We start from the raw sequence: 27,508 nt of genomic DNA on the forward strand, positions 1-27,508 counted from the left end.
AGCAGTGCTGCTAGCAGTGCTAAAGTAGTGTAAAAGAAATGAAGCTTATATTTCTAATCTTTATAAACTATTTTTGTTAGTCTTTAATCAAGACAACTCGTCTATCTTCCATAATATGTGCGGTGTTAAGAAAAATCGAATTTCAGAGTAGTTGATACTGTTCTCAAACATTAAAGAATGAAAATGCTATGACCTTAGAATTTTCTAGATGCGGATGTGATTTAGAGGAAAAGACAGGATTTTCACAACTTAATGGTCTTCCGTTTCGTAATCTGTTCCTGCGCAAGAAATCAATTAAATGATTACTCTAAAGGCAGAGGGTATGACCAGTTTAATATGACCATATCTGTTTTGTCTTCTTATTTCTTTATCTCATTTTTATACTTTATAGCAAATTGAAATCAATGACTGCTTTTAAGTAATGTGCATTAACGCGTACTCGTAATTATTTTTAATGCTTCAGAGTTTCGAAACTTCTTGTTTCCGGTGATGTATGTGCCTTTGTCAGCAGTTAACTTTGTGTTACAAACAGATAGTGAGAATGTGTAACTGATAACTGGGAGGTGCGGAGTGAGACGTTAGTTGTCGGAAGGTTCTAAATTTTACAGTCAACGTCGAAGCGCAAGATGTTTATTATCCACCATGTTTTGAAGCCAATATCAACCCTGGAATCACAAATTGTGCGACATTGGATAACATCGTAGGAGCTGTAAACACAATTGAGCGTGCTAATTATATACCCTTTCGATCTTTTACCATTAAAAATAGAAAATGACAAAAATTATAAGAGGACCGTAAGATGAAGGAAGTTCTGCAACTTTAAAAACATTCTTCGAAGAGTCCGATACTTGGTTGTGAGAGATATTTGGGTGAGTTTATTAGATGGATAAGTTTTTCAACTGCATAGCAAAATCGGTTTTTCTTCTTAGACCAATGTGTAATTTATTAATTTAAAAAAAAATGACCTCAGAGCTTCCTGTCAGAAAATTATTTGGATAAAATTGATTTATTCCTACTGAAACAGAGATTATATATGCACAATACTATAATTATATCTGCTTTCGATCCTTTATTGTTAAAAATAGAAAACGACAAGATTTACAAGAGGACTGTAAGAGGAAGAAAGTTCTGTAACTTTAAAAACATTCTTCGAGGAGTCCGATATTTGGTTGTGAGAGATATTTGGGTGGGTTTATTAGATGGATAAGCTTTTCAACCGCGTAGCAAAATCTTTTTTTCTTCTTAGACCAATGTGCAATTTATTAACTAAAAAAAAATTATGTCCTCACAGCTTCCTGTCAGAGAAATATTTGGATAAAACTGATTTATTCCTGTTGATTTATTTACTGATTTATTCCTGTTGAAAACAGTGATTATATATGCTCAATACTGTAATTATATCCGCTTTCTATCCTTTATTGTTAAAAATAGAAAATGACAAGAATAACAAGAGGACTATAGGAGGAAGGAAGTTCTGCAACTTCAAAAAAACATTCTTCGAAGAGTCCGACACTTGTTGTGAGAGAAATTTAGGTGAGTTTATTAGATGGATAAGCTTTCAAACAGCGTAGAAAAATCATTTTTTTCTTGTTATTTCAGAGAGACCAATTTGAAATTTTTTGATTTAAGAGAATTATGACCTCACATCTTCCTGTCAGAGAAATATTTGGATAAAACTGATTTATTCCTGGTGAAAACAGTGATTTTATATGCTCAATACTGTAATTATATCCGCTTTCGATCCTTTACTGTTAAAAATAGAAAATGAGAAATATTACAAGAGGTCTATAAGAGGAAGGAAGTTCTGCAACTTCAAAAACATTCTTCGAAGAGGTCGATACTTGGTGGTGAGAGATATTTGGGTGAGTTTATTAGATGGATAGCTTTTCAACAGCGTAGAAAAATCTCTTTTTTCTTCTTATTTCAGAGAGACCAATTTGCAGTTTTTTGATTTAGAAGAAATATGACCTCACAGCTTCCTGTCAGAGAAATATTTGGATAATACTGATTCATTCCTACTGAAAACAGTGAGTACATATGGGAATGTTAATTTATCTACCGGAGAAACATGCCTCGCAACGTAAGCCATGTTGCTTTTGAACGACGGATAAAGGTTTTGAATAAGTCTTTATTTATTAGGTATTTGAGTTTCCAGCAAACCGCTCTGGCCAGGGTAACGATGCTCACTGGTGTGATACAGGTCATCTTGGTCTTGTGGTTTGTAACACCATGTAGGAGTGACGTTTGCAGCCAAAAAATCTGTCAATGTACCAAGTTCGGTGGGACTCGGCAAAGAGTAATATGTCGAGTTCATGGATACATACCGGCCGGAATCCCAAACAATACAGTAGAACTGTAAGTGATAGAGACACTTCGTCATCCTTTGTCCTGCAGGGTCTGTTATCGTCTCCTTTGTGTTCATATTTGTTACTATGCTAATAGTTTGTAGACACATCCTAGACGAAGGTAGTTTTAATTTTGCAGACTTGCTAAGGAGTCTTGGTCAGAGCTATAGGAAAAAAAAAACCAAAAGCAAAGATGATTTTCGAACAAACAAGGAAAAAGAAAAAAGGAAAAACAAACACACGATTTAAAATTAATCATAAGAAAAGTCATAAGACTGTGAAAACTCAATAATTGGACGCTATGTGTCAATTTAAACTAAAATACTTTGAATTCAGATAGTCGCTTATTGATTCCTTTCGGACCTTACCTCCTCTAGAATTCAAATTTATGATCATTACCATTTCTACTTACAGTTTAATTTTCACTCAGGGATCTTTCAAGTTGTTCGTTGAGCTCAATTACAGAAGACATCTTTAGGAACCTGACTGTTTTAAAGAAATTGTAAGTTGTAAATGAAAGTGAATTTAAAAATAATAAACTGTGAGTTCTTAAGAAATGTAAAAGGATATGGTTTCCGTTAATGAGAAATTGGTATTGGATCGACAAGATTTTCTCTTACAGCGAAGCACTTTTTCGTTTTAATAGTTAATAGACAAAAAAATTTAAAAACAAGTCCATTTGATGGAAGTAAGTTTGAAGATTAGTTAGCCAAGCTTATTGTGTCTGTATGTGAGGAAAGTTTGATAGCTGATCAGACAATTCGCACAGTCCAGCCAAACCTCAAACTAAAGGAAACAGTGGTCAAGGTAATGCATATATCTGGCACATTCAGAAGAAAAATTTGTCACGGTTGCGAAAAAGTTTGAAAGATCTCCCGAGCACCTTAAAAACGCGAATAAATCAAAGAGTTAACCATCTGATAACAAGTTATATCTGAGTACTCATTGTTGGTTTAATAGTTAAACTATTATCTGTGTGCTGTTTAATCTCGACCGTATTAGCTGATCATTAGGATAATAGCATCCTCCCTCTAATTATAAGTAAAACAGGAAAGGACAAATAATCCTCTGTAAGGGGAACGTTTGGCTTATGAAAAATTTTATGCTTAATCTTCCGAGAATCAAACAATTTTTTTTTCATGAACTCTCTCTCTCTCTCTTTCTAGGGACTTATCAAATAATTTACTGCGACACATTCCTCAAAACACTTTCCGGAATATGGAGGAACTTAAATTAATGTAAGGAAATTCCCAATGATTTAATTTAAACAGTTTGCAAATGTGTTTGGAAAAAAACGAGTGGAAAAGTATTTCCCATTATTTTTTTCCATTGTCATCTTGTTAGGCTGATGAAAATCACTATCCTTGTAGAGTTTACAACTATTTTTATTTATTTCGATTTTTGTTAGCTTTATTTTGATAAACAATTTTTCACCTTGGTGGATAAGAGGCACGGTAAATTTCCGTCGCTAGCCACCAACGCAGGGGCGAATAGTTGTTTTAGCTATTTTTATGGTAAAACAGCGAGATAGCGTAGCGCATTATTTTTTTCTCGATGCGTGAGTGGGTGGTATTCTACAAATCCTGCAATCTGGTTGGTTTCGAGGACGGGCAGTATTCTCCCGTTCGGCCCGCTCATAGTGGGCGGTATCCTAACTGTTGTGTGTTTAGTCGCCTGGTACATCCCTAGCTTCGTTGCAAACTTCAAAAATATAACTTTTTTGCCAGGTGGGAAGCATTTTTAAGACTCCGATCTCGTGCGACCTTAAGTCGATCGATAGTTTAATAGCTTAATAATTCTCTCCCTCCCTCCCCCCCCCCCCCCTTTATCTCTATCTCTCTCTCTCTCTTTGGTTTTTCCTGCCTTCATTTCATGACATCTGTTATCATTTCTTCCCAGATACCTTTCCAAGAACTCAATTTCAGGGAGTTTTTACCTTCCAGAAAACGTTCATTATCTGTGAGTTATATTTGATGAAGTGCTTCTCAAATCTGTATGCCACAGAATCAAAGTACTTCCAGGTTTACTATTAAAATATTGCTCTCAGCTTGTATTCTCCACACATTGTGAATAAAATGATGGTGAGCTGTTTCCATAATATAGATATATGAATGTATGAAACATCGTAGTATAAATGAAGCTGCGTGAATTATTCTAACCCACTGTCCAATACTTACGAGTTGATTTTAGATATCGTATTTTTTTAGGAATATCAGTGACAACTTACTATCAGTTGCTGATGTGAAGGTCATTCTCAAAGGATTAACACGGCTTCACAAACTGTAAGTGTCGCCTTTTTAGATGATTTAAAAATCACAAAAAACTATTTTCGGATGCTTTAAGCAGATGATCGTTGGAGATATTCGCTAAATACTCGTTCATCACAATTCACATCAATAGTTCATCACAGTTTATATGAATTAAAATTTCGCACCTAATATCGGCCTATATGGAATCAAAGATAGTTAAAACTTGTTTAAAACGATTTTCTTTTACAGATACCTTGATGGAAATCCGCTTGGACCTTCTCTGCCAGCAGACATCTTCGCTGGGTTTGAAAATTTGACACATCTGTAAGTCCAATGGCTCCTCAAATCACCGACTAGTAAAAAGTATCATAATGAACGTTTGTCTCACGATTTAGTGACATTCAAAGTAAATCCTAGTTCATCTGTGCATAGTTAGTTTAATTCAGACGCCTAAGTTGATTGTTACCTCCTGAAGCATTCTACTCTGCTATAATTCGCTGTGTTACACTGTGATGTGGCAATTCTGCTGTTTTGATTCTTGATCGTTGCCTACTTTTCTTCTGGAATTTCTGCTGAGTGCAGTCTTATCTGAATCGCCCCTTATACTGTGTGTTTTTAAAATCGGACTCTCAGTTAAGGACTTTTTTTCCTTATCAAATGAATGGTTTTTGCTGACGAGCAGGTGCTCCGTGGGACGTTGAAAGTTTGTGCGAGTTGAATGTCGGCGTCAATAACAGCTGTCGAAAAGGAGTATTCGTAGAAACGTTGCATCCACATCCAAAATTACCATACCGTTAAATTTCTGTATTTATAAACACAATTAATCACTACATAACCACCCCTCTTTGCCATATAAGTTCTGAATAAGAATAATCGTTTTCACTGAAAACTCTGTGCATTTGTTAGGTATTACATGCATTCATCTCTGAGAAACAAGCTTGATTTTAAGTTTAACAGGTTAGGAACAGATAGTTTTGGCCCGACAGAGAAGCATATTGAAAATTGTAAAGGAATGTTCCGCTCTGTCCAATTATGGTTATTCCCATACTTTTTAGAGTGCATTCTTCAATTAGCCAATACCATCCAAAAAGTCTTTGAATAACAGTCTTTATTAAACTTCTCTGCCACACTGACTTTTTCATATTACTTTTGTAGTTCCATGACAGCTTGCAGCTTAGAAAATATCGTCAATGGAACTTTTCGAGCAATGTCACACCTACACGAACTGTAAGTAGTGTTTATCAAGTTATTTTTTTAAGAAATGACTACAAAGCTTTACCAACTACCATGTTTTTAGATTTTAAAAAGTGCACCGAAAGTTCATTTAAATTACCTATTAATACACTAGGAATTCACAATCGCATATGAGCTGGCTTTTTAAAGGTTGAAATCCTTATTGGTCTTAAGGATATTTCATTTATTTGGGAGTAACTTCAAATTGTTTACACAGAAAACTAAAAGATGAAAATGAAAATGAGGAGGAAAGTAAACGATATTCACATGGAGGAGTTTTAGCGAATCTGTTCAGAATTAGTAATGTTATTCTTTGTTATTCAATTTGCAAAGTCTGAGCTCAACAAAGGGGAAATATCTGATAATAGGTTTTGTAGTGCGTACACCTAACTCGTCTCATCCTTGACCTCGGACCATGACAGACAGGTTTATCTTCGTTGAGATCAACCTGGAATAAGCAGCGTCACATTATTGTTTGAAATTTGTCCGTTTTCAGTGATCTGTCTTCCAATAAGCTGACTCATATACACCAGGGTACAATGCACGGACTAACGGATCAGCTCAGATATTTGTAAGTACGTTGGCTGTGCACTGCTGTTCTTTCCCTGGTACTGGGAAGTGCGAGTTTTAAAGGAATAATATACGTCATTTACTTTGTGGACAATGGAAATCTTTAGTATACCTAGGGTCAAAACCAGGGGCAACACCTCTTATAGTTCGCATACTTAATTTTCCTTTTTAATTGAAATGTTGGACCCACCATGACTGGGAGTTTTATCGAATTTCATTTTACGTAAATATGTAAAACAACATAAATACCACCCCCCCTCCCCTCTCCCACCCTTCTATGCCTCCCAGAAGATATCTCAATTCTCTTTACATTTGCTTATAGGTACCTTAGAGGAAACGAGCTGGAGACGATAGGTGATGGCATTTTCAAAAAATTTAAAAGTCTCGAAAGATGGTAAGTGATTTAAAAATGCTTTCATAAAACACAGGTAAAATGGAAAAGATGTCGGTGATTGGCACAAATAAAGAAATATTTTGTAGTATATCATAAAAAAACGGTCACTCGTTGCAACATGCCAATTATATTTCAGATAACACATATGCGATTGTGACTGCTACTACCCTTGATTAATTACGAGTTATGATGGAAAAGAAATTGAAAACGACTGTGGAAGTAAAAATTAAAAGGCACAGAAAAAGAAGGAACATTAGTGAATTGATCAGAGCTCATTGCAACTCCTTTAAATTCTTTTTTTTTTGGCTTCATCGTATAGCTATATGGAGAACAACAAGCTGACATCTGTACCAGATTTGGAAGGTCCTAAGTCAATTAATTTATTGTAAGTAGCTATTGTACCATCTTCATATTGTCACGCGTCGAAAGAAATCTTATCTTATGTATTGGGCAAGGTGAACGTGTTAGCGATACTATTAACTCGAGATGAACTCGTCTCCACGAGCAAACATGTAACGTTAAAAAGACAGACGGCTTCAAAACACATTTAAGAGCACCGAATGTAGAGATCTTCTCTACATAACTGCAACTTGTTATTTCAACTCCGACAAAAAAGGCAAAAAATCTCACTCCTAAAAAGAGCTTTCCTCCCCAAAAAACTCAATATTTAACCTTAATCCAAGTGTTACGAGTGATTGTTAAGTGATTGTCTGTAGCTAATCAGAACGCAGTGGTGTCAGAATAGCAACAAAGATGACTTATTCCTGAAGAACGCAGTCTACACAGCTGCAAAACTCTGAAACAACTCGTCACAGTAAACGCCCATGATACACGGCCTCTGCCAAACTACAAATAATCACAACTGCAGTTAAACTCGACCTCAACCACAGTTGAGTAAACTTGACCTCCGTCGCACTACTCGGCTTGTGAAAAAACCAGTCATGTCATCTGGTTACACAAGTTGGCCTATATACTTAAAAGCATAAGATTCAAGAACTTTCCGGCTAACCCAATTACAGTAGCATTTCAAAGCTTATCTATTTACAGCATCTTGCACGGACTTGACGATCAAATATTCAAGAAACGTCTTGGCAAAATTAGCATACTCACGAAACTCCTAGACAGTCACGCAAGTTAAACAACAATTTTCGTAACACCATGTTCACAAACTTAAAAAAAGAAACCTTCGTGAGAAGTAAAACTGCAATCTCGTTGAATCCGGTAACCACGACGTCGTTTTTAATATGAGTAGATGATTCCTTCAATAAAAACGGCGAAGATACGTGTTTTCGAAACAGGAGAAACTCTGGCATTTATTAAATATCTATATAACAAAACCGGACACTTGACTGTTCAATATTTTGAGGTCGAATAACCTATCAAGTTAGCCAAGAAATATGGTTCATACATTTAACCACTCAGTTTAGAGCCGGTTGAAATCGTAAGGGCTTCTCTTATATCTTCTCTTAAAGATAGCTGCCAGGTATGACTGATTGCCCTATCGTTTTTCTTTAACGTTTCAACCTCCTCTGTTTATCGTGGAAAATTAAAAAAAAAAGTAATATTAAACTTGTGTTTGAACCTGTAATGTTTTAAACCTTTTTCGCTTTCGGCTATTCTTGTTTCGTGATTGTCCTCTGGCTGGATATACGCGAAGTCTTTCTCTGATATTTTCTCTTAATTAATTTGGTAACATCTGGTGTAACAATACTTGGATTTTATTTCCACATCACAAAATCAATTCCAAACAGCAATCAAGTTTTCTTTTTAATTTAAAGTTGAGTTTATGTTGTTTTTTGCTATATTAAATAGGTTCAAAAGTTTTAGATGGTGCCCCTTCGTGTTTGCCACTAGTTGAATTTACTGGAAGAGGGAGTTGTTGCAACATGTTAACACGTAATGCAACAAATAAATTTTGTTGATACATAAAAAAGTTTTTATTTGACTATCTACAGGCAAGTTTTTGTGTTATATTTGAACCCAACCATTTCCACAACTTGTAAACACCAAGAGGCGGATTGTTATGATCAGTTTTCTACTGGTCGCCATTACTGACGAATCGGCAGATTTACACACCGAACGAGAAGACTTGATATAACTGAGTTTTTGATATAAACTAAGTTTACAGTTTAGCTCATTTTACTGTCTTCTGTTCATTCGTTTGTTTGCTTTCCGAACAACATTAACCATTGATTGCCAACAAATGCGAAGAACATATAAAATGTGTACAGTTATTAACTATTTAATCCTTGAGAGTGACCAGCATCTAAATTCTCTTTTCAACATTGAGGTTATGAGAATAAAGGAAATTCTCCTTGCCAGGACATCAGGAAATGTATAAAGGACAGTATAGAGAATATGCTACGCTGCGTGCGCTGCGAGCTCCGCTACATTTCCATCTATCTTTTAGCAGTCACTGATACACTTTCTATCTACTGATCTATTGATTGGTTTATTCCACTATCTATTTCTCTACCTCTCTGATGACAGTCCGAACTAAAACGACAATAGAAAATAAAACAAGTGAGACAACTGAACGTCATACACATAGCCTGTACTACCTGGGTGTGGCCACCATATGGGTATTTTTTATCATTTTATTGAACCAAAATTTATATCACCACAGGAGAGTATATTTTCTTGACCAGCATCAGCAATTTGACTTTACTTGCTTTGACTCTTATGTTCGTCTCAGAAAGTTACAACGCAATCGAATCACAGATTTATCAAGAATTGTCACATCTGGAATTGAAGAGGTGTATGAACTGTAAGTACTTGATTCTTCAACTGAATGTTTCATTTTGGGTTATTTGGCAAGAAACCAGATGATTTTCTTCTGGAAGCCTTGGGTTATATTCAAGTGTGCTTCAGTTCTATTAAGGTCTGAAAATGTTGTGTTTATTTTGTAGATTGTTGGACAACAATAAGATCGATCACCTTCCACCGAACATATTTCAGCATACTAAAGTAACCGGAAGCCTGTGAGTAACAGAAACTACAACTGTTACCGAAGTCATGCGTAATTGTTTTCATCATTTATTTAGAAATATCCACATGCTTAAGGCACTAGACATGAGCAGGAAAATACATATTAGAGAACGAAAACTTCCAAACAAACTCACAATAAAGAAAATATTTACCTTAACGGTGTAGGGCTTTACGGGCAAAAAACGAAAATAACGACGCTGCTCCTTAATAAGTGGACATAACTAAACTTCACGAGACTAAAATATGAAAAAACTGACAAATTACTTGACATAATTATATAACATTACGCAACAGTAAAAACATCAATCACAAGTACACAATAAAGCAAAGGAAACCCACGAACATTCACAGATAATTAAAACGTGAACGTAATACACACAACAAAAAGTATGACAATTAGTTTCGCGATAACAAAAACCATGATGGAGTTGTTATTCTGTGACTCTCTTTGATTAGTGTTACAAAAAAGGGAAGAAGCACTTAAGGTACAGAAAGTATGGGTTTGATCTTTGATTCATTTACTGTAATTTAGAATGGTTCCTATTTTAATCCATTGATTCCTAACTGTGACCAGCAAATAATTACTCCCAACGATATCAGCCCAAAATGAAACATTAAGGCCATGAGTATAGAGGAAATGATCACTAACTGATGGAGTTCTTAATTGTTAAACAAGTTCTCCACGTCAGCACCTTAGGAAATATCTAGAGAACAGTATAATGTCAGGGTATAAAGACTTAAATGCGTCTCCCTGGGCCTTGAGCGTCTATTTTCTTTTCGATAACTTCATTTTTCTCGTCTTTCCACAGTGATTTGTCGTTCAACAAGCTGCAGTCATTACCTGACAACGTGTTTTCTAGACTCAATAAATTAAACATTCTGTAAGTAAAGTATGAAAACCAAAGTAGAAAGTAATCAGCTCACTTGTCCCAAATGGAACAATGCAATCAATAATTAGTCAGGTCGAGATGGCCGCCTCTCAAAAAAAGAAACAAACACATGATAGTAGAGTGGTATGTTGCTCGCCCCAATCAGATTGCCACACTAGGGTATGTATCTCGTACCAATTACATCACAGCATTTGCATATCTTGAACCAATCACAACGTTTAGGGTATGTGTCTGGCACAAATCAGATTGCCGTATTAGGGTATATATCTCGCACAGTCATATTACAGCAAAAGGATATCTTGGACCAGTGACAGCGTTTGGAAATTGTGTTCTTGCAAATGATCTCATGGAATTAGGGGGCTGTACACAAAGAATAGAGAAAAACTGTAATTTTTGGGCTCAATTATAAGTTTAATGGTTTGTGGCCTTCGCGAGAGCCTCGTCGAGTAAGGTCGAGATTTATCTAATTATTTGCATCATTTGTGTCATTTTTAAGTTAAAACGAGTTATTCCGCTCTTTTACTCACAACTCAGACGCCCCTTAAACAACTTACTACACCAAGTACCATAAAAACAAAGTACATTAGAACATACCTAATCACTGCACTATATGAACAAAAGGCAATTTTTCACGTGCTTGAATTGTATTCCACCAATCAAATTCCACCTTGCCAAATTGGACTTTGCCCCATCACTTGTCATTTCCTTGTAAACAACCTCCATTTAATCATGTATTCGAACCGCATTCTCCAACCCCGCTGAAAAAAAAAATCACGTGGAATCAAACTCTACTGATAGCAAATTTTTCTCGTTATTCTCTTACGTTTTGAATATTTGGCACCGAGGCATTTTATTTTTGCTAAGATGTATTTAGACAATAGAGACAATAGACCACAAAATACCTGTGTGAGTTCAGATAAATTAGGTTTTCTCTTTCTCTTAAGGTGAAGTAATACGATATTTTCGTCCGTTTGAAGGTTATGCTCTTTTCCTGTTACAAAAATGAAAATATTACGCACACAAAGTGCCCCATCTCAACCCACCCAGCCGAAAAAATAACTCTTGCATGCCACACATGCCTATATTTTTTTCAAAGGTAGACTGCTCGTGACAACCTTTTTCCTGAACAACTCATTTCAATTTCCAAGGGATAAAAACACGTATCTAAAATGAAACAAACGAAATAGGACATCATAAAGAGTTTCATACAGATTTATTTCCAGTGGCTCAGACTGCAAACCGGCCTTGCTCTATGTTTGATATCTCAGGAGTATAATATCTTCCCCTCCTTTTAGGGTGCTAACCTTCAACAACATCACTCATATTAACAAACGCACATTCAGCGGACTTTCCAGTTTGACCACACTGTAAGTATTTCTTTGTGAATTGTAAAGGGGTTTCCATAACTTTTTCCATAAGCGATAATTTATGATATCATGCTCAGCCTCATGTAATATTTTCTTAGTATCAACAAAAGTAATTGAGATAAAACGTGCTCGTGCTTTCCATTGATCAGTGAGTGTGTATGCACGGTTGTAAACTTTTAAGATTCACGTGCGTTTCATAAAGGTCATACAGGACTTTCGTATCGATTAACGTTTTTTTTTTTTTTTTTTTATTTTTTTATTAGAGAAACCGTAGTCGCGGATTAAAAAATAGTCATTTGGCTAGTTAACTGGTTTATTAAATTGTTAATTTATGAATGGCAAGCGTATGACGTCATGTCCCTGATCATTCTTCTCACAAGTAAGGAGTTTTCTTTTTAATGTTATTTTACAGGCTGCTAATCAAAAACAAGCTTACATTTATTCCCGAAGACGTTTTTGATGAAACTCCTCGCCTGGAATCATTGTAAGAATAAACTTCAGTTCTAAGATTTTCCTCACGTCATGTAATGTTGTATCATGTGTATCGTAGTATATCATTACAAGTTACACCATGAGATATGAGTTGCTTCGGTTTCTAAGATGTATCCCGGTTGTCGTTAGTTAGAAAAAGGGTTACCTTTTCTTCTTTTCTCATCAAAAGCAGTTTGATTGAGAATAGAAGATCACCGAAACGTATTTTTTTTTCTGCAGGTTTCTTCACAGTAACGCAATCAAAACTATTGAAAGCAAGGCTTTTGACAGACTTGTACTGGAGCAGTTGTGAGTAAATTGACAAATGGACTGATTTACTTTGAAGCTCTGAAAAGGAGATAAATTTCATGAACTGAACATTTTCTTTTTTCTTCGGTCGGCTGGACGTCAGAAGGAAACAACAAACGTATTTAAGGAAAAAAATCGGTCGGTGATATTGGGAGCTTTTACAAAGTCTATCAAATCGTCACTTGTCTAATGAGTAGATATTTTATTTTTCAGAACCATCTTTGATAATCCTCTAAGCTTCTTACCAGATGGAATGTTCGACAAAATTACAAACCATGCCAAAGTGTAAGTCAAGCCGTATGGCTTAAACAAACGCTATAAAGTGTTTTACTAGAAATTGGAGTAAGTAGTAGACTCCTAGATTATAGACACTCGAAGATATACTTTATATATTATCCGGCTGACTTAGAAACTTTATATTGCTGAGTTCCATAAGTTATCATAACCATTTCCAAAAATGTTTTCGAACACACCAAAGAACATGAGGCAAAATGAGGTATATTTACGAAAATACGAAAGCACCCTAGTAGTTATAAAAAGCGAGTTCTGGCGTATTTCGTATCGAACCTTGATTTCAAGGCAACTTATGGATTTCACCTCAAAAATTATGGTTGATTTTAAAGAACAGTTCTGGCGCATTTTGAAAACAACCTCGATTGAAAAAAAAATAAAACAGTTCTGGAAGATTAACAAAACAACCTTTATTTCAAGCCCACTTGAATGCCTCACTTGCGATTTCTGAAGAGAGTCTGAAAATCATTTTCTTGAATGATGGGGGTGTTGATTAATTTTGTTTCAAATCAACGAATTCCTTCAGAAGGTAACTCAGTTTCAGGGGGAACAATCTGAAGCTCTTCTTTAACGAAACCACGCTTTGGTCCATCTTTCAAATAGTACAGAGCAGGCTCGCCTTAATTCACAAGTGATTTTTTAATATTCTAGACCTTTAGAGACCAGATCTGTGGCTGTTCTTTGACCATCTTCCAGCCTACCAGTGGCATAGAGATTCCCCCTACTTAGATGATTTCACCTTGCTTTTGTTGAACACTTGGCTTGTAGAAGTTGAAAAATGTTGGTTCCCTCAGATCAAGCTCTTGATTGTGTACTTTCTTGTAGAGCTTCAAAGCATAATCTGTGTTCACAAAATTCCTTGACCCTGTTATTAGTTGCGATCCAATAGAGGAGCCTTCTTCGATTTACTTGCTTCTTTTCAAAGGCCGCTCGGTACTTCTCTACAGCGAGATCATGCCTCTCCTCTTCTACAGCACTATTCTGGTCTCCACTCAAACACTTTGCAAGATAGCTTTCACGAACAAAGGCGATCGCAATGATAAGCGCTCCTCCAATCATTATTACTATGCTTGCCATTTTATTTATTTGCAACTTTGTTGCTTGGATTCCCCGCATCTTCATCTTTATTTTCGAAAATCAACGACAAGTATTCATCATGAAACCTTTGACGAGGTATATGACTGACATAGAATATTAAGGCAATCTCAATGATTGCGCAGACTGCCGCTAACTTAATTACATTCATTGTAAATCGGCTTAACATTTTTAAGATGGCAAAATCTTTTGATCTTCAAGCTATTGTTTTATCGCGATTGATGCAGCGATCACGATCAAATCTTATGAACTATGTGAAGTTCACATAGTTCATAAGATTTGAACCCGGATCAGAAGTCATCGGTTCCTTAATGAATTTCTTTGCAACTCATCCAATTCTAGTAGCCAATCCAGTCAAGGTAGCTAAATCGGTCATCGGTAGACACTTGCTACTGAAAGAATATGAGAAAGCGAGAATGACGATTGTTCTGGTTGTAATCCTACACCTGGATCTGTGGTGCCTACCCCCTCAGGGCTTGCCTCTTCAAGGCCTGAATCTTCGGATTGCTTTTAACCTCCTTTCTCTTTCTTTTCCTCTCTCACTGTTCTGTTGCATTCAGCAAGATTTTTGCCAGCTGCGACACGCCCTGGGTCTTTATTTGGTTTTGTCTTATTTTTATCATTTAAAGTCACATGTTGAGCATTTTGCAGCCCGGTCAGCATTTCAGGGCTAACCGCTCCGTGGCTGGCGCCTTCAGGGCTAACCAGACCTTCTTCAGTCTTAGGTTCTTTATCATCGATTCTATTTTTTTGATGTAGAATTTGAAGTTCTCATTCAAGTACGTTATACAAGTTCTTATTCAGGGCCATAGATGAGTTCATAATATTTAGTTTCTTTACAAGAAGTATCCTTTTCCTTATCATTTATCAAGTGTACTTCAACGTTTTTGGCACTGAGAAGAGCAGCACCTGCAATGAATGTAACCGTTTAAGTTACAATTCATAGACCCATGAATGGTGGCTATTCAAAAATAATTTTGACACAATAAGGGAGGCGGTAAAAAATTGTGGAATATCAAATTCTTCCGCTATTGAATATGCAATTGATCAAGAGAGACCCTTCATCAAGAGAAGATGGGATAAAAAATTCTGAGTGAGAGAAATTCTATAATTAATTTTTATTAAGAAAATAATTTCCTATTTTTAGGCCCTCGTGGCTCATGAATCGTCAGAGAGGATTTTTTCTTGAATTAGATGGATCTTGTGATACACTGAAATTAGCTTTTTAATACGACGGGATTCAACATTATAGATATGTAAACACATTTCATCGCACAGATAAGGGACTTATAAATCAGATGAGATTAAGAATTACAAGTGTGAAAAAAAAAAGGAGTGACTCTCATAAGATTAAAATATGACGTTCAGAATCTTAGGGCATGAACTGAGAAAGAAAAATTTCATTTGAACCTTTCTTCAAACAGTTTGAAAAAAGTTTTAGCTCAGGTGTGTGATGATGGCTTACCTCATTAATAGGTCACGCTTTCAAGCTTTCTGTTGATAATGTTGAGCTGAGCATCCAAGTGGATGAAGATGTGACATTTAACATTCCCCGAACCCGATTAATTGCGAGCTGAATTACTTCTTTTGTATCCATGAATCTCGATCCACTTCCATGTAGATCATTGTCTCTCGTACTCCTGAGATCGATGAAAAGAGCGAATCTGTCTTCGGCATAAAAGTCTGTCGCATTCATCGCACTGTTTTCCTTTCCAAATCTTCTGGAGACCTCTCCCCACATATCTCTTTCCTCCATTCCTTGGCTGCAAACTTTATTCGTTGACCTTTATTCCGTTGACAATCACCTTCACTTCAGTGATGTCGGGATTTAATGTCTTCTCACTGTCTCTCGCACTAGCGGCATATTGCTCGTAAAAAAGATTGATTGGTTCACTCCCACCTTCACGTCGGAAATTCCCTTCTTCATGCTGTTATTATACCCAGCCATACTCTGAGTGTTAGGAAGATGATTTGAGGGCATGAGCCAAATGCCTGTTGAGACTGCAAGATCAAGGAGGACTTTAGCCTCATCAATCGCACGCTGAAACTTCTGAACGTTCTTCCAAATTTCTAGCTTTCTGGTGGCATTCTCAACCAATACCAGGAACTCCCGTTGAGCTTCTTTCGCGCTTCCTGATGAACCCAAGATTGATGATCTGACATTGACTTGTGAACCAAGAGTGCAGTAAATGAATGCCTCAATCGAATGATTCAGTCTCGCCATCCCAGCTTGCGTCAGACTTTCTGACTTGTCTGCTATGAAGAAGTGGAATTGCCTCTCAACTCTCGCATCATCATTCCTGATGAAGTATATCAGATTTCCCTTGTTGGCTTTTCCACCCTCATAACTGAACTTGTCGGATATGTGTCCGAAGTTGCTATTGGGCCGGCATTTGTCGCATAAATGAAAACAGATCCGAGACTGTGATTATCGCCTCCTTTGGAGCGGAACCCAGCGCTTGGTTTGAACGATGGCTGTCATAATTATTATTTTATCTAGCTGAAAGTTGGGTCACCCGGAAGAGCTGACTCACTCTGAATTCCACCCATCTCAAAGAAAATCTTTTTGTTGTGAAGTAGATGTGAAATATCAGAAACGACTTGATCTGTTCTGGAGCCTTATCGAGAATTTCACGAGATCTACCACATCCTGTCGTTGCGCACCATACTGCCAAGTTGAGCTGTTGAAGCCTATAGCTCATATTCGGTCCTACGAGCCATTGCTCAGATTCTGCTACTGAAGAGCGCTGAACTTTCGTCCTTGTGAACATTGCTCTGAATTTTGCATTGAAGTGTTGATATGGTGTGACAAAGATCTTAATCTCCTCGTGGAAGCAGCTGACGTCATTCTCTTTAAATGGAACTGCCGGTACCTCTGCTCCTATTCGGTTAGCCCCTTCGGGGCCCGGCCGAAGGCTAAGAGTGAGTTCAGGAGGAAAACCTCCAATTCCAAGTGGCTTCTTCGTGTCATCATCCCAATATCTTCTATCTGATCCTGAGACGCTCGTCTGAACTCTATCTGATCGATTTAAGTAAACTTCAGATGTTGCCTGTCTTTTGTCATTGAACGACACTTGCGCACTGAACTTGCTCAGGTTCGCATTTGGACATCTTTCTTTGAAGTCCTTCCAGGCTTTTGCCCTAGCTTTATCTGCAGTTCTATTCGCTTCATCTGATCTTAGCCACTCAAACATTTTTTATTGTTTTTATAATGAAATGGTTGTTGTGACAATTATTGCAGATTCAAACGATCATTCGTTCGCTTCAGAGAACCTTTCGGTAAATCGAAATATATCAGACTTTTGTCTTGTTCGCTCTATAATTCATGGTATAATTTGAGGAGAAGAGGAGACACATCTATCTCCGATACAAAAGACAATGCAAGTATTCAACTTATTCCTCCAGCTATACTTGGCAAATACAGTCTTGAGGGCCTTGAGGAAATATTAAGTGAAGAAAAAGGATTTACAGTCTCAATGAATCAATGGAAATTCTTAATTCCCACAAAAAGAGATTTAAACTCGATAGAGATCGTCCTTTACCCCTCGCGATTGATCAGCGTTTGCAAGAGAAAATGGACAAGCATGAAAACCTATGCAATGGGGAACCCTTAAGCGTTCTTGGTTGCTTTGACATTACCGAGAGCCAGTTTGAAAGGGTAAATTATTCTCCACTGAATCCTGTGTTGCAAAAAATAACACCAAGGAATGATATCACTTCCACACATATAGAAAAAGCTCATCTGAGTTTGATGTTGGCGCTATAAAGGAACAGATAACCGCATCACTCGTAAACATAACGAAGTAAGATTTGAATTTGACAAGAGGACGAACGGGTTTTGTTTGCTCGTCTCACGACACATGCAAATTCAACACAGTTTAATATTTAATAAGTGTTTGTAGGTTACTATGACGTCAATAGATTATCACGTTCTAGTTAAGTGAACAATAAATTATCGCGTGAAAGACAATAGCACGCATTCCAGATCTCCCTAACAAGTTGATGCTCTTGAAGTAATTAAGAAATCAATTTTCACTCGCACTGGTTGTTAAGGAGATCTGGAGTGTATTATATTATCTTTCACGTAATAATCTATTGTTTGCTATAGCTAAGAACGTGATAATCTTCTGTTCGCTAAACCAAAGAACATGATTTTGTTTCACTTGTAAAAATGATCATGTCGTTTCACAGTGTTGTTTTTATGCTCTCTAAGCCAAACTGAATAAGATAAATTGTGAAGTCGTTTTTGAGACAGTTCGAGAGAATCGTTTAAGAGAATCGTTAAAAAAAATCATTCTCACACTCTCTTTAGAACATTCAAGCGGCATTAAAATCAAGAAATCAAGGTTAAAATCAATCTTGGTTTTTGAGATAAAATTTAATAGTTGCCTTGAAATCAAGGTAAAATTTTTACTGGAGAAGAAATGCACGAGAACTCACTTTTTTATAACTTCTAACCTTCACGCGGGAACACACCTATTATTTTTATCATCATCATTGTTATCGTCGTCGTCGTCATTGACATCTTCATCATTATCATTAAAGTTGTTGTGTTCTAGCTTTATTTGTATAGTCTCGAGTCGAGTTTTTTACCCTTAGTAGTTCTCACTGTCGAGTAATTTGAGGGGAGGAGGGGAGTTATCAGGCAATGGTCTCTCATCTATCCCGAGCGAAGGAGCAAAACCTCAAGTCACTCAAAGCTATGGAAACCTGAGTTTGCTTTGGCCACGTGGGCCTTTTGACTATTTACTGCTGCCATCATTCTCATAATGATCACTTTGCATCTTACATCCAATCAGCTTAAATTCAACTTATTAACAATCAAATTGTTTACAGGTCATTGACGTGTAAAAATCTTCGTCAGCTGCCTCGGGGAAAATATGTGTCAAAAATGTAAGTATGCCTTAAGTTTAATTTTTTTTTTTTACACCCCATGGAATCAGCGTTACCATTTCCCATTTCACCATCAATTGAGTGGCTTCTTTGACTTAGGAAATTCAATATGTGTAGGAATTAAAAGTCAGCCTTGGTATAAAATAAAGCCTTTCTCGGTCTAGCCATGAAACACTACTAGTCTTGAAAACAGCTAGCGTTCATGCGCCTCTGCAAGACGACGTTGTCAAATGAAAACTCGCCTCATGCATCAAAAACATGGTAACTGTGTGAATTTATTAAAGCACACATTTCATAGAGCGTTTTTTAACTATTTGCACTTATTAAACATGATCTCAAAGTTAGAGCCAATTCGGTTTTGCGCTTCACTTGGTTTAAACATACCTCAAATCCAATACGCGCGTACGGGTTATTTGTCATTTCATTTCCAGGTCTCTCTTCTCACGAGAAAACTTACAATGCTTTTTCCAAGCGAGCTTTTGATAAATTATCATTGTCTTATTCTCAGTGAGTGCGCCCCCTCGACATCTCTGCACGTCATTTTGGACAACAACCAATATGGCTTCATATCTGGCTTTATACGCTCAGGTTTTGTGTGCCACAACTGTGTAACCTCTAAGAGATTTTTACATATTTATATTGGGTGTAAAAACTGCAGTCTCTGTCCAGCTGGAACCTACATTTATAATGATGAAAACCACTGTCTGGAGTGTTTTGCAGGTAATGAGAATGATCACCTATTTCATCGTAAATAATGATTTTTGTGAAGTTTATATGAAATAATTCATATTTTGTACTGCGGTTGTAGATGAAAGTGAAATGTGATCATCGCAGTAAATTTTCCAATTTAAGCAATTGGAAAGAAGAAGCCTGAAAAAAATCAGGGCTTCAACGGGATTCGAACCCGTGACCTCCGCGATACCGGTGATAATTTACTGCGATGATCACATTTCACTTTCATCTACAACCGCAGTACAAAATATGAATTATTTCATATAAACTTCACATGATTTCTCATAGCTCAGTTGGTAGAGCATCGCACCGGTATCGCGGAGGTCACGGGTTCGAATCCCGTTGAAGCCCTGATTTTTTTCAGGCTTCTTCTTTCCAATTGCTTAAATTGGAAAATTTACTGCGATGATCACATTTCACTTTCATCTACAACCGCAGTACAAAATATGAATTATTTCATATAAACTTCACATGATTTCACTGCACGGGAAGATATGAAGTCAATAAATTGACCTCGCTCCCAATGTGTGGCTTCATAGCTCAGTTGGTAGAGCATCGCACCGGTATCGCGGAGGTCTCGGGTTCGAATCCCGTTGAAGCCCTGACTTTTTTCAGGCTTCTTCTTTCCAATTGCTTAAATTGGAAAATTTACTGCGATGATCACATTTCACTTTCATAATGATTTTTATTGTTTTTTTAGAGGGCACGGTAACGAATCCTGCAATCTGATTGGTTCTTTACCCGGTCAGTATTTTCCTATCTCTGCCCACGGGCCACGGTAACGCTTTCGTGAGTCGCCGAGTACATCCCAACTTTCGTTGTCATTTTTCATAAATATACCTCGTTTTCCGGCTGGGCAGTATTTTAAGGCAAACAAGTCGGTCACTACCTCAAGCCGATAAATAACTTATGAATCCTCTCTTTTCTCTCTATCAAATGACTTTGGTTGACAGAGAATATTGGTTTCAGAATGAATTTGTATGAACAATAGTGTCATTACGTTGGTTGACAAGCGGCCTAGAAACCGTCTGCAATTAATTTTAATCGTTCACAAAAAGTACCCAGAAACTTAAAACGTGAGGTATTTGGTTACAGTTAAACTGAACGATGGAACTTTCATTAATTTAACATCTGAATTTTCGCGAGAAAATTGTTAGTAGAGAAAGAGCGAGCAAAGTTTTAATTTAAGTTCTACAACAAATATAGGCTCCCGGTGAGTCTTTCCAATTCCGTTCAATTTGGACATTTGTACCGTAAATTACACAACAGAAACTGAAGGAATTTTTTGAGAAAAGGCCGCATTAAATTCCCTTGTGTCTCGTTGGAGTGTGCCGTTCGAATTTAGTTTTTGTGAAGGAAAGACCAGATTTACACACGCCATTGCAGCAAACAAACGAGCAAACTCTCACAACTTCAAAATAAAAAGATTGAATTTACTCACAATTACTTTCCTCGCCGTTTACTTAATGAACAGAGGTAAATCTTCGTACATGAATGAATCGTCGATGAGAGTGAATAATACTTTCCGTTAGATCATTGACTGATTTTGAAGAAAACATTGTCGTGACAGTCCTTGCCAAACTAGTTCCGTTGTTTTTCAAATGCTCTTATGCTTTTTTTTTTCTTACGCACTCTCTAATTGACAGGTGTCAGATTGTGACAGATACTTGTAAAAATAATGTTTCAAAGTTTGTTTGGAAGCCTTTTAAATCACCTTTATCGTTACGGCAATGAAAATGTTTCGCTGAGGCATCTCTCTTTAATTTGCATCACCTCTATTTTAACTACCATTTACTCGCTCAAAAATTGTTCAGTTTATGGAAGATCTTGCCGTATTTTCAGCCCTAAATCATTCGGGTTCTTTCGGAAAGAATTTCGTTAAGTTTAAAAACAATAAATATGTTATTTACCGGCTAAGGGTCGGTCCGTACGGTGAAAAACTATGACCTCGGTCTTGAAAATGCTGCCCTCGGCCTACGGCCTCGGGCAGTATTTTCAAGACCTCGGTCACAGTTTTTCACCGTACGGACCTCCCAGCCGGCAAATAACATATATAAATGTTAGCGTTAAAGATTTAGATAACGCCGCTTCTACAAAGAATCCAACAGCGCTTTTCAATATTAGAAGTTATTCGATAAAACAATGAAGAATAGAATATAAACTAAAACATATTTCAGAGAAAGGTCTAAGCCCCATCAGTAATTGAAACTGTTATAATGTCAAGTAAAAAAATTCGTTTAAAAAGAAAAGCCTTAGGCTTGAATTAAAAGGAGGTCAACGACTTGCACTTCCTTATAACCTCCGGAAGAGAATTCAACAATACTGGTGCATTATAAATAATAAAGCTCCTTGACCATGCAACCGAGGATTTTATCTTGGTGCTACAAGTAACATTTACAAAAGAATCACAAGGTTCTTAAAGTTCCTGTAAGTAAACAGGCGCCATATCGTTAAACGATTTGAAATTTAAAAGTAGAGTTTTATAACCACTTTACTCGGCCACTGGAAGGAAATCTATCCTTATCAACTTTCTCAATATCATAACCAAAAGCAAGCAACAAAGAATAACTTGAAACATTGCAAAAACACTAATATTTATAAAAATGTTTCCACTCTGTAATTGTATTCAACTTTGGAATCTCTTACAACTCACCCGTGGAGCTGAATTATTGTTTTATGATTTCTTGACAGGTGGCTTTTATCAGGATGAAATAGGACAAATTGAATGTAAAAGATGCAGTAATGGTACATTTGTTTCCGAACGGCGAAGTCCTGGAACCAAAGCTACCGACTGCGTGGCATGTCCGTATGGTAAGTGCAGTGTTCGCTTTGGGCAAACTGCACCTTTTTTTCATTAAAATACGCTCTAGGTGACACTACGTTTTAATAAACTGGACTGTCACAGCGATTTCTTTAACATATTGCAGTCATAGAACACAATCGACTGTAGTGGACCATCAGAAACCCTATTTAGAGAATAAAAAGATAAGCTGAGATAACTCGCCAAATTGTAGTTGTTGTTGTCGTTGTTGTTATTTATTTTCGACGAAGTCCAGAGATATCTTATTTTAAAGTATATCCATTTATTTCGCTGGTGAAATCTAATTTTTTGGTTGATTCAGAGAAGAGAGGAAGTGAATTCAGGGAAAAGCCTTTTTATGAATGCTTTATTATAATTGCTAAGAGAAGAAACATTCCTTCCCAGGTACGATCTCCAACGAGACTGCTGAATATCGTGCATGCAGATGCCTACACAACTTCTATCGGCTGGATCGTTTCGGCCCGTGCTCAGCATGTCCACCATACGGTTTTGTTTGTGAGAAAGATACAGCAATACTTGCTCCTAACTACTTCTGGGAATGGACGGACCAGTCTCAAAAAGAGCGTTTCAAGGGTTTTGTCAACAATATTCATTCTTTTGGACCAGACTACAACAAATCGTATTCCACGTTCAATACTTCACTTCCAAAGCCACTCAAATGTCCCCATGCAAAGTCCTGCAAGGGTGGAATTGACTCAGAATGCCATCAAGGATATAAAGGGACTCTGTGTGCAACCTGCTCTGAAGGCTTCTATTTTCGCTTCAACTCTTGTTTGAAATGTCCCCGGTTACCTGTAACAATTACTTCATCCATCTTGGTGATTGCTCTTTTTGTTGCTGTGTTTCTAATGGTTCTTTGGGGTGACTCGAAACGTACCGAGAACAACCGGACAGTTGCAGATGTCATCATGTCGTGCTTTAAGATTGTGATTGGTTTTTACCAAGTCATTGCCGGTATTTTCTCGGCATTGGCGAAAGTCCAGTGGCCAGTCATTTTGATCTCAACGGAGAAGGTTCTAAAAGTATTTGAAGGGAACATCTTGCAGTTTGCCCCTCTTAGTTGCATTCATACTTCTCTACGGCTTGATCAGCTCGGAAAGTTTACGATGATTGTTGTCATGAATGTCATACTCGTTGGCTTGATTTTCTTGTATCTATTTCTTAAAAAACGCTACATCATGAGTAAGGAGGACCTTGGCGAAGACCAGAAAGCAATGGAAGTTAAGAGTTTGAAGAAGTCTTGCTATCGGAATATTTTTCTATTGTTGTTGACGACCTACCCCACGACGAGCAAATCGATTATTCAGATTCTACCTCTTCCCGGTGCATGTATAGATACTTGTTTTACAGACGACAAGAGCGACTGCATCTTCCTGCTGAGAGCTGACCACTCCATTCAGTGTTTCACTCCTCGCCACAACTTGTATTGGCTCATGGCTTCTATCTTGGCCTTATATCCCGTGGGATTTCCACTTCTGGCTCTGTTTCTCACTTACAAGTATCGCGAGTCCCATAAATACGAAGCAATTTCTTTCGGACTCAGAGTGTTCTTTGAAAACTACAAGAAAGAATTTTGGTTTTGGGAAATCACAGAGATGTATCGCAAGCTGATTTTAATCTCGTTCATTTTCCTTTTTGGATCAAAGAGCCTCTCTCAAATTGGTCTTACAGTTCTGACAGTTAGTATCTTTGGAGTTATCTACACCTTATTCCGACCGATCAAGAATAAGTTTGAAGACTGCTAGCAAACTTTTGTTCTTTGGATCATTTTCTTTGACGTTTGTCTCGGCGCAGTTTACACAAACTGGGATGAGAGTCAAGGAGAGGGCAAGAACGACTCCATCTTTGTAAATGTCCTGTTCGTGGCCCTTAACGCCTCTGTTTTGTTGCTTGCCATTGGTAAGTCAACATCCTGCTCTGCTTTCGGTCTTAAATGTGCATTTTACCCATTTGCTAAATAAATTAAGGAAAGGTAGCGTTGATTTTGGTGTTTTTCTCAATTCCCCAGATTTTTCGTTTTAAGCGCAATTAAAGTATTATGATAAAATCATGAAGTAGCCATGTCCAGGTTATTTAGGATATTTGACTCTCTATAACACTGGTTCGCACAACTGTAACCTCAAAACAGATCGCGATGTTCAGTCTCTCAGCTTAACTCTTCTTGTAAGGGGAACTTTGAGACCTTGTAATCCTGATAGCCGAGTTATTTTCTCTATTCATGTACTGTGGTGTTCCAACATTAGAAAGTATTGGTAGAAGACAGAAAACTGTGAGGTGCAAATGGAGTATAATGAATATTAACATCTTAGAAAGAAATCCAAACCCCTGTGCTAACGAAATGTCAACACCCATTCTCAAAATGCTTCTTAGCGAGAGCGAAAACAAAGACAAATTTCAGAAAAAAGGGACACCTTACCGTTTTAAACGCTTTCGTGTAAGATTTAAATTACATGTTGAAATGATGAAATCCGTCTCTTTTTTCTACTTTGCAGGAAAAGGAATTCTACATGTGAAGTCCGTTTGGAAGTACATTACCTTCAACCCGATCCGATGTTTCATTTTCCTTCGCCAAGGATTATCACGTCTCAAGAATAGAGTAGTCAGAAGAACAGGAACATCCGATGAATTTCCACACTTAATTGAAGAAAGCAACTGAAGAACTTCTTTAAAATGTTTGTCTTAAAACTATTTTGCTATGCCTCACGAAATATCTCGCTTTAGATGGCTTAAACATTTAGAACTTTCTTTGAAATCTCTCTGGCTGTGAGACTTGAGGATGACATTTCATTGCAACTTGAGGCACTAGCGATTCCCGCAAAGGCTGTGTTCTTCAAAACGCTATGCGTTTTTATTTTTAAGTCTTTAGTTCAAATTGGGATAAGGTAGTTTATTTTTTAGTTTAAAAAAAAATGATAATAACGTTTTGATTGGTTAAAGAGTAGGATCCCTCTCACCCTAGAGCATATATGACTTTGCCACGCCATATATATTTAAGTAATATAGCAAACTTTCCATCAGTTAGCCGGCCTAATGGTTACTGAGTTAATTGATCTGTTTATATGTTTTATGTAAAGTCCTTATAAACCTTTATTCGTTTGAAGCATATGAAAACCATAAATGGCGTGGCACGTTAAATTTGGACAACAGTCAGGACTGTGCCGTGAATATTAAATAAGCACCGCTTTGCTATTTCATTAAAAACTGTCTCTAATATATTCAACGTCACAACAAGAGTGTGCTCTTTTTTAAAACTGATTTTAAAAGATTCAATTCAGATCAGTGTCTGTCTAGTGCCTCGTTAACTATTTAAATCTAGTAGAGGGTAAACATTTTGTTCATTTAACAACGAGCCAGATCTTTCCCTTATGTCTTTACATCACCAGCAGTAAAGAAATGTGTTTGGGGATGAATATAAACGCATGCATTTATTTACGACTCTCTCTTGTTTCTAGAAAAGAACAGATCCAACTTTGACACACATTGGTAAAATCACGATAATCGTAATGATGATGATTATTTTGTCAAAGCGCGCAGTCAATGTGATGATAAAAAAAATAAGAAAGAATGACTGCTGAAACTAAAAACTCACGAGAGCCAGCGTGTATTGACATGAGAATAATAGGGAGTACTTTCCAAAGAAATGATGACGCTGGGGGGGGGGGGGGGGGGGCTTAACAGGATAATGTGGGAATGTGAGCTTTTTTCAAGAGGTTTGATTATGTCAACTGGCCACTGTAAAGAATTTTCAAAGCCGATCTTTCAAGCGTTAGTCGTTACTCAGAAAGAGAGACTGACGCTTAAAATGCCAGCTTTAGAAACTCTTCACGGAGGCTGATTTGTAGTTTTGACTCAGTTGATCAAACCAATTTGCAACGAAGCGAGAAATCTTTAGGCTTGGATGGTAGCTAACGAATTTTAAAACCCTCAGAGTGCTGATTTTGGAGCCAATAGAATAAGTGCTTACAAGAGAGTTCGGCTTCAACTTCGTTGAAAATGTATAGGCGCTTATAAGATGGAGGCATAACCCTTATAAAGGAAAAAACAAAAACTAAATCGTTATAAGTAACAAACCAGAATAAATCTAGGGAGGGAGGAAAGACTGAAATACCGTCGGGCAATTAGATAGGAATCACAAGCACTGAAACCCGTGAGCTGACAAGGCTGCTTTAATTGATTGATTATCTTGAAAAATGGAGGAATGGACGGAAATTTTTTCAGATCTGACCCACACTTTGGTTTCTAGAAGACAAAAAATAACAATAATAGCAAAAATGAGATAAGGTCAGTCAAAATGGGAGACACCACCAAGAGCAATATATCACATCATTAATCAATTAACGATAATAGATCGCCAAAATACTCCATTGCTATTGATATCCTTTTTTGGTTGTTTGTTTTTGTTGTTTGTTTGTCTGTTTTTTCGGAATTCGAAGCTAACACTGTTTGAGATCGTCGAGAAAACTATTCGGAGAAATTAGTAACATTTTTGATTTTTCAAACACGTCTCGATGTGTCTCAGCTCGCACCTTTGTGGGTTGAAAAAATATTTGGAAAAAGAAACTATTTAAATTGATGCTAATCTCGACAGATATGCATGACTACGATCACAGGGATATAAGAGAAAAGGAATCTATGTAATATAAACAACTATTAACGCAAACAAGTGAGATTGGTATGATAGACTTTTTGATTGATATAATCACTAGGCTTTTCCCAGTTGATGGGAAAAGTTTCCTTGAGTTTGGCTGGAATTTTTAAAGAGCAGAACCTATAATTTCGATACAATCCGTTGCGCGGAGTACTCGGTAAGCTTTGGAGATGTTTGAAAATGTAAAAAGACCCATGCGTGCGAAAATTTCT

At 37.0% G+C, this 27,508-nt stretch overlaps 1 protein-coding gene and 1 long non-coding RNA gene across 3 annotated transcripts; one reads left to right on the forward strand and one right to left on the reverse strand.

Annotated features, from left to right (window-relative positions):
* The first annotated feature begins 1,824 nt into the window (after positions 1 to 1,824).
* Positions 1,825 to 26,073, forward strand: LOC149047515 (uncharacterized). Of its 2 annotated transcripts, XM_089204608.1 has the most exons (24): positions 1,825 to 1,847; positions 1,928 to 2,027; positions 2,140 to 2,355; positions 2,760 to 2,847; positions 3,512 to 3,583; positions 4,245 to 4,304; positions 4,553 to 4,627; positions 4,844 to 4,918; positions 5,750 to 5,821; positions 6,324 to 6,398; positions 6,720 to 6,791; positions 7,111 to 7,176; positions 9,487 to 9,558; positions 9,701 to 9,772; positions 10,589 to 10,660; positions 11,965 to 12,036; positions 12,449 to 12,520; positions 12,748 to 12,816; positions 13,030 to 13,101; positions 19,039 to 19,095; positions 19,604 to 19,815; positions 22,519 to 22,638; positions 23,033 to 24,547; positions 25,141 to 25,870. In XM_089204608.1, the coding sequence occupies exons 5-23, from the start codon at positions 3,564 to 3,566 to the stop codon at positions 24,391 to 24,393; spliced, it is 2,766 nt and encodes a 921-aa protein (XP_089060734.1). In that variant the 5' UTR covers positions 1,825 to 1,847; positions 1,928 to 2,027; positions 2,140 to 2,355; positions 2,760 to 2,847; positions 3,512 to 3,563; the 3' UTR covers positions 24,394 to 24,547; positions 25,141 to 25,870. The 2 variants fall into 2 exon arrangements, with proteins under 2 accessions (XP_089060734.1, XP_089060733.1); XM_089204607.1 differs by having other exon boundaries at positions 1,844 to 2,027; positions 2,776 to 2,847; positions 25,141 to 26,073.
* On the reverse strand, positions 2,373 to 4,973 carry LOC149047516 (uncharacterized). Its single transcript, XR_016186063.1, has 3 exons — positions 4,848 to 4,973; positions 2,758 to 2,831; positions 2,373 to 2,509 (listed from the first exon to the last, which is right to left on the reverse strand). It is a non-coding gene; the product is annotated as an uncharacterized LOC149047516 (long non-coding RNA).
* Positions 26,074 to 27,508: the final 1,435 nt, after the last annotated feature.

This window comes from Pocillopora damicornis, chromosome 4 (genome assembly GCF_964200805.1).
Source record: "Pocillopora damicornis chromosome 4, jaPocDami1.2, whole genome shotgun sequence".
Lineage (NCBI taxonomy): Eukaryota > Metazoa > Cnidaria > Anthozoa > Scleractinia > Pocilloporidae > Pocillopora > Pocillopora damicornis.

Coding starts and splice junctions, on each gene's coding strand:
- LOC149047515 (XM_089204607.1), top strand. CDS start 2,180: ATGCTCACTGGTGTGATACAGGTCATCTTGGTCTTGTGGTTTGTAACA. Junction 4,628..4,843: donor TTAACACGGCTTCACAAACT/GTAAGTGTCGCC, acceptor TTTCTTTTACAG/ATACCTTGATGGAAATCCGC. Junction 12,817..13,029: donor AGACTTGTACTGGAGCAGTT/GTGAGTAAATTG, acceptor TTTATTTTTCAG/AACCATCTTTGATAATCCTC.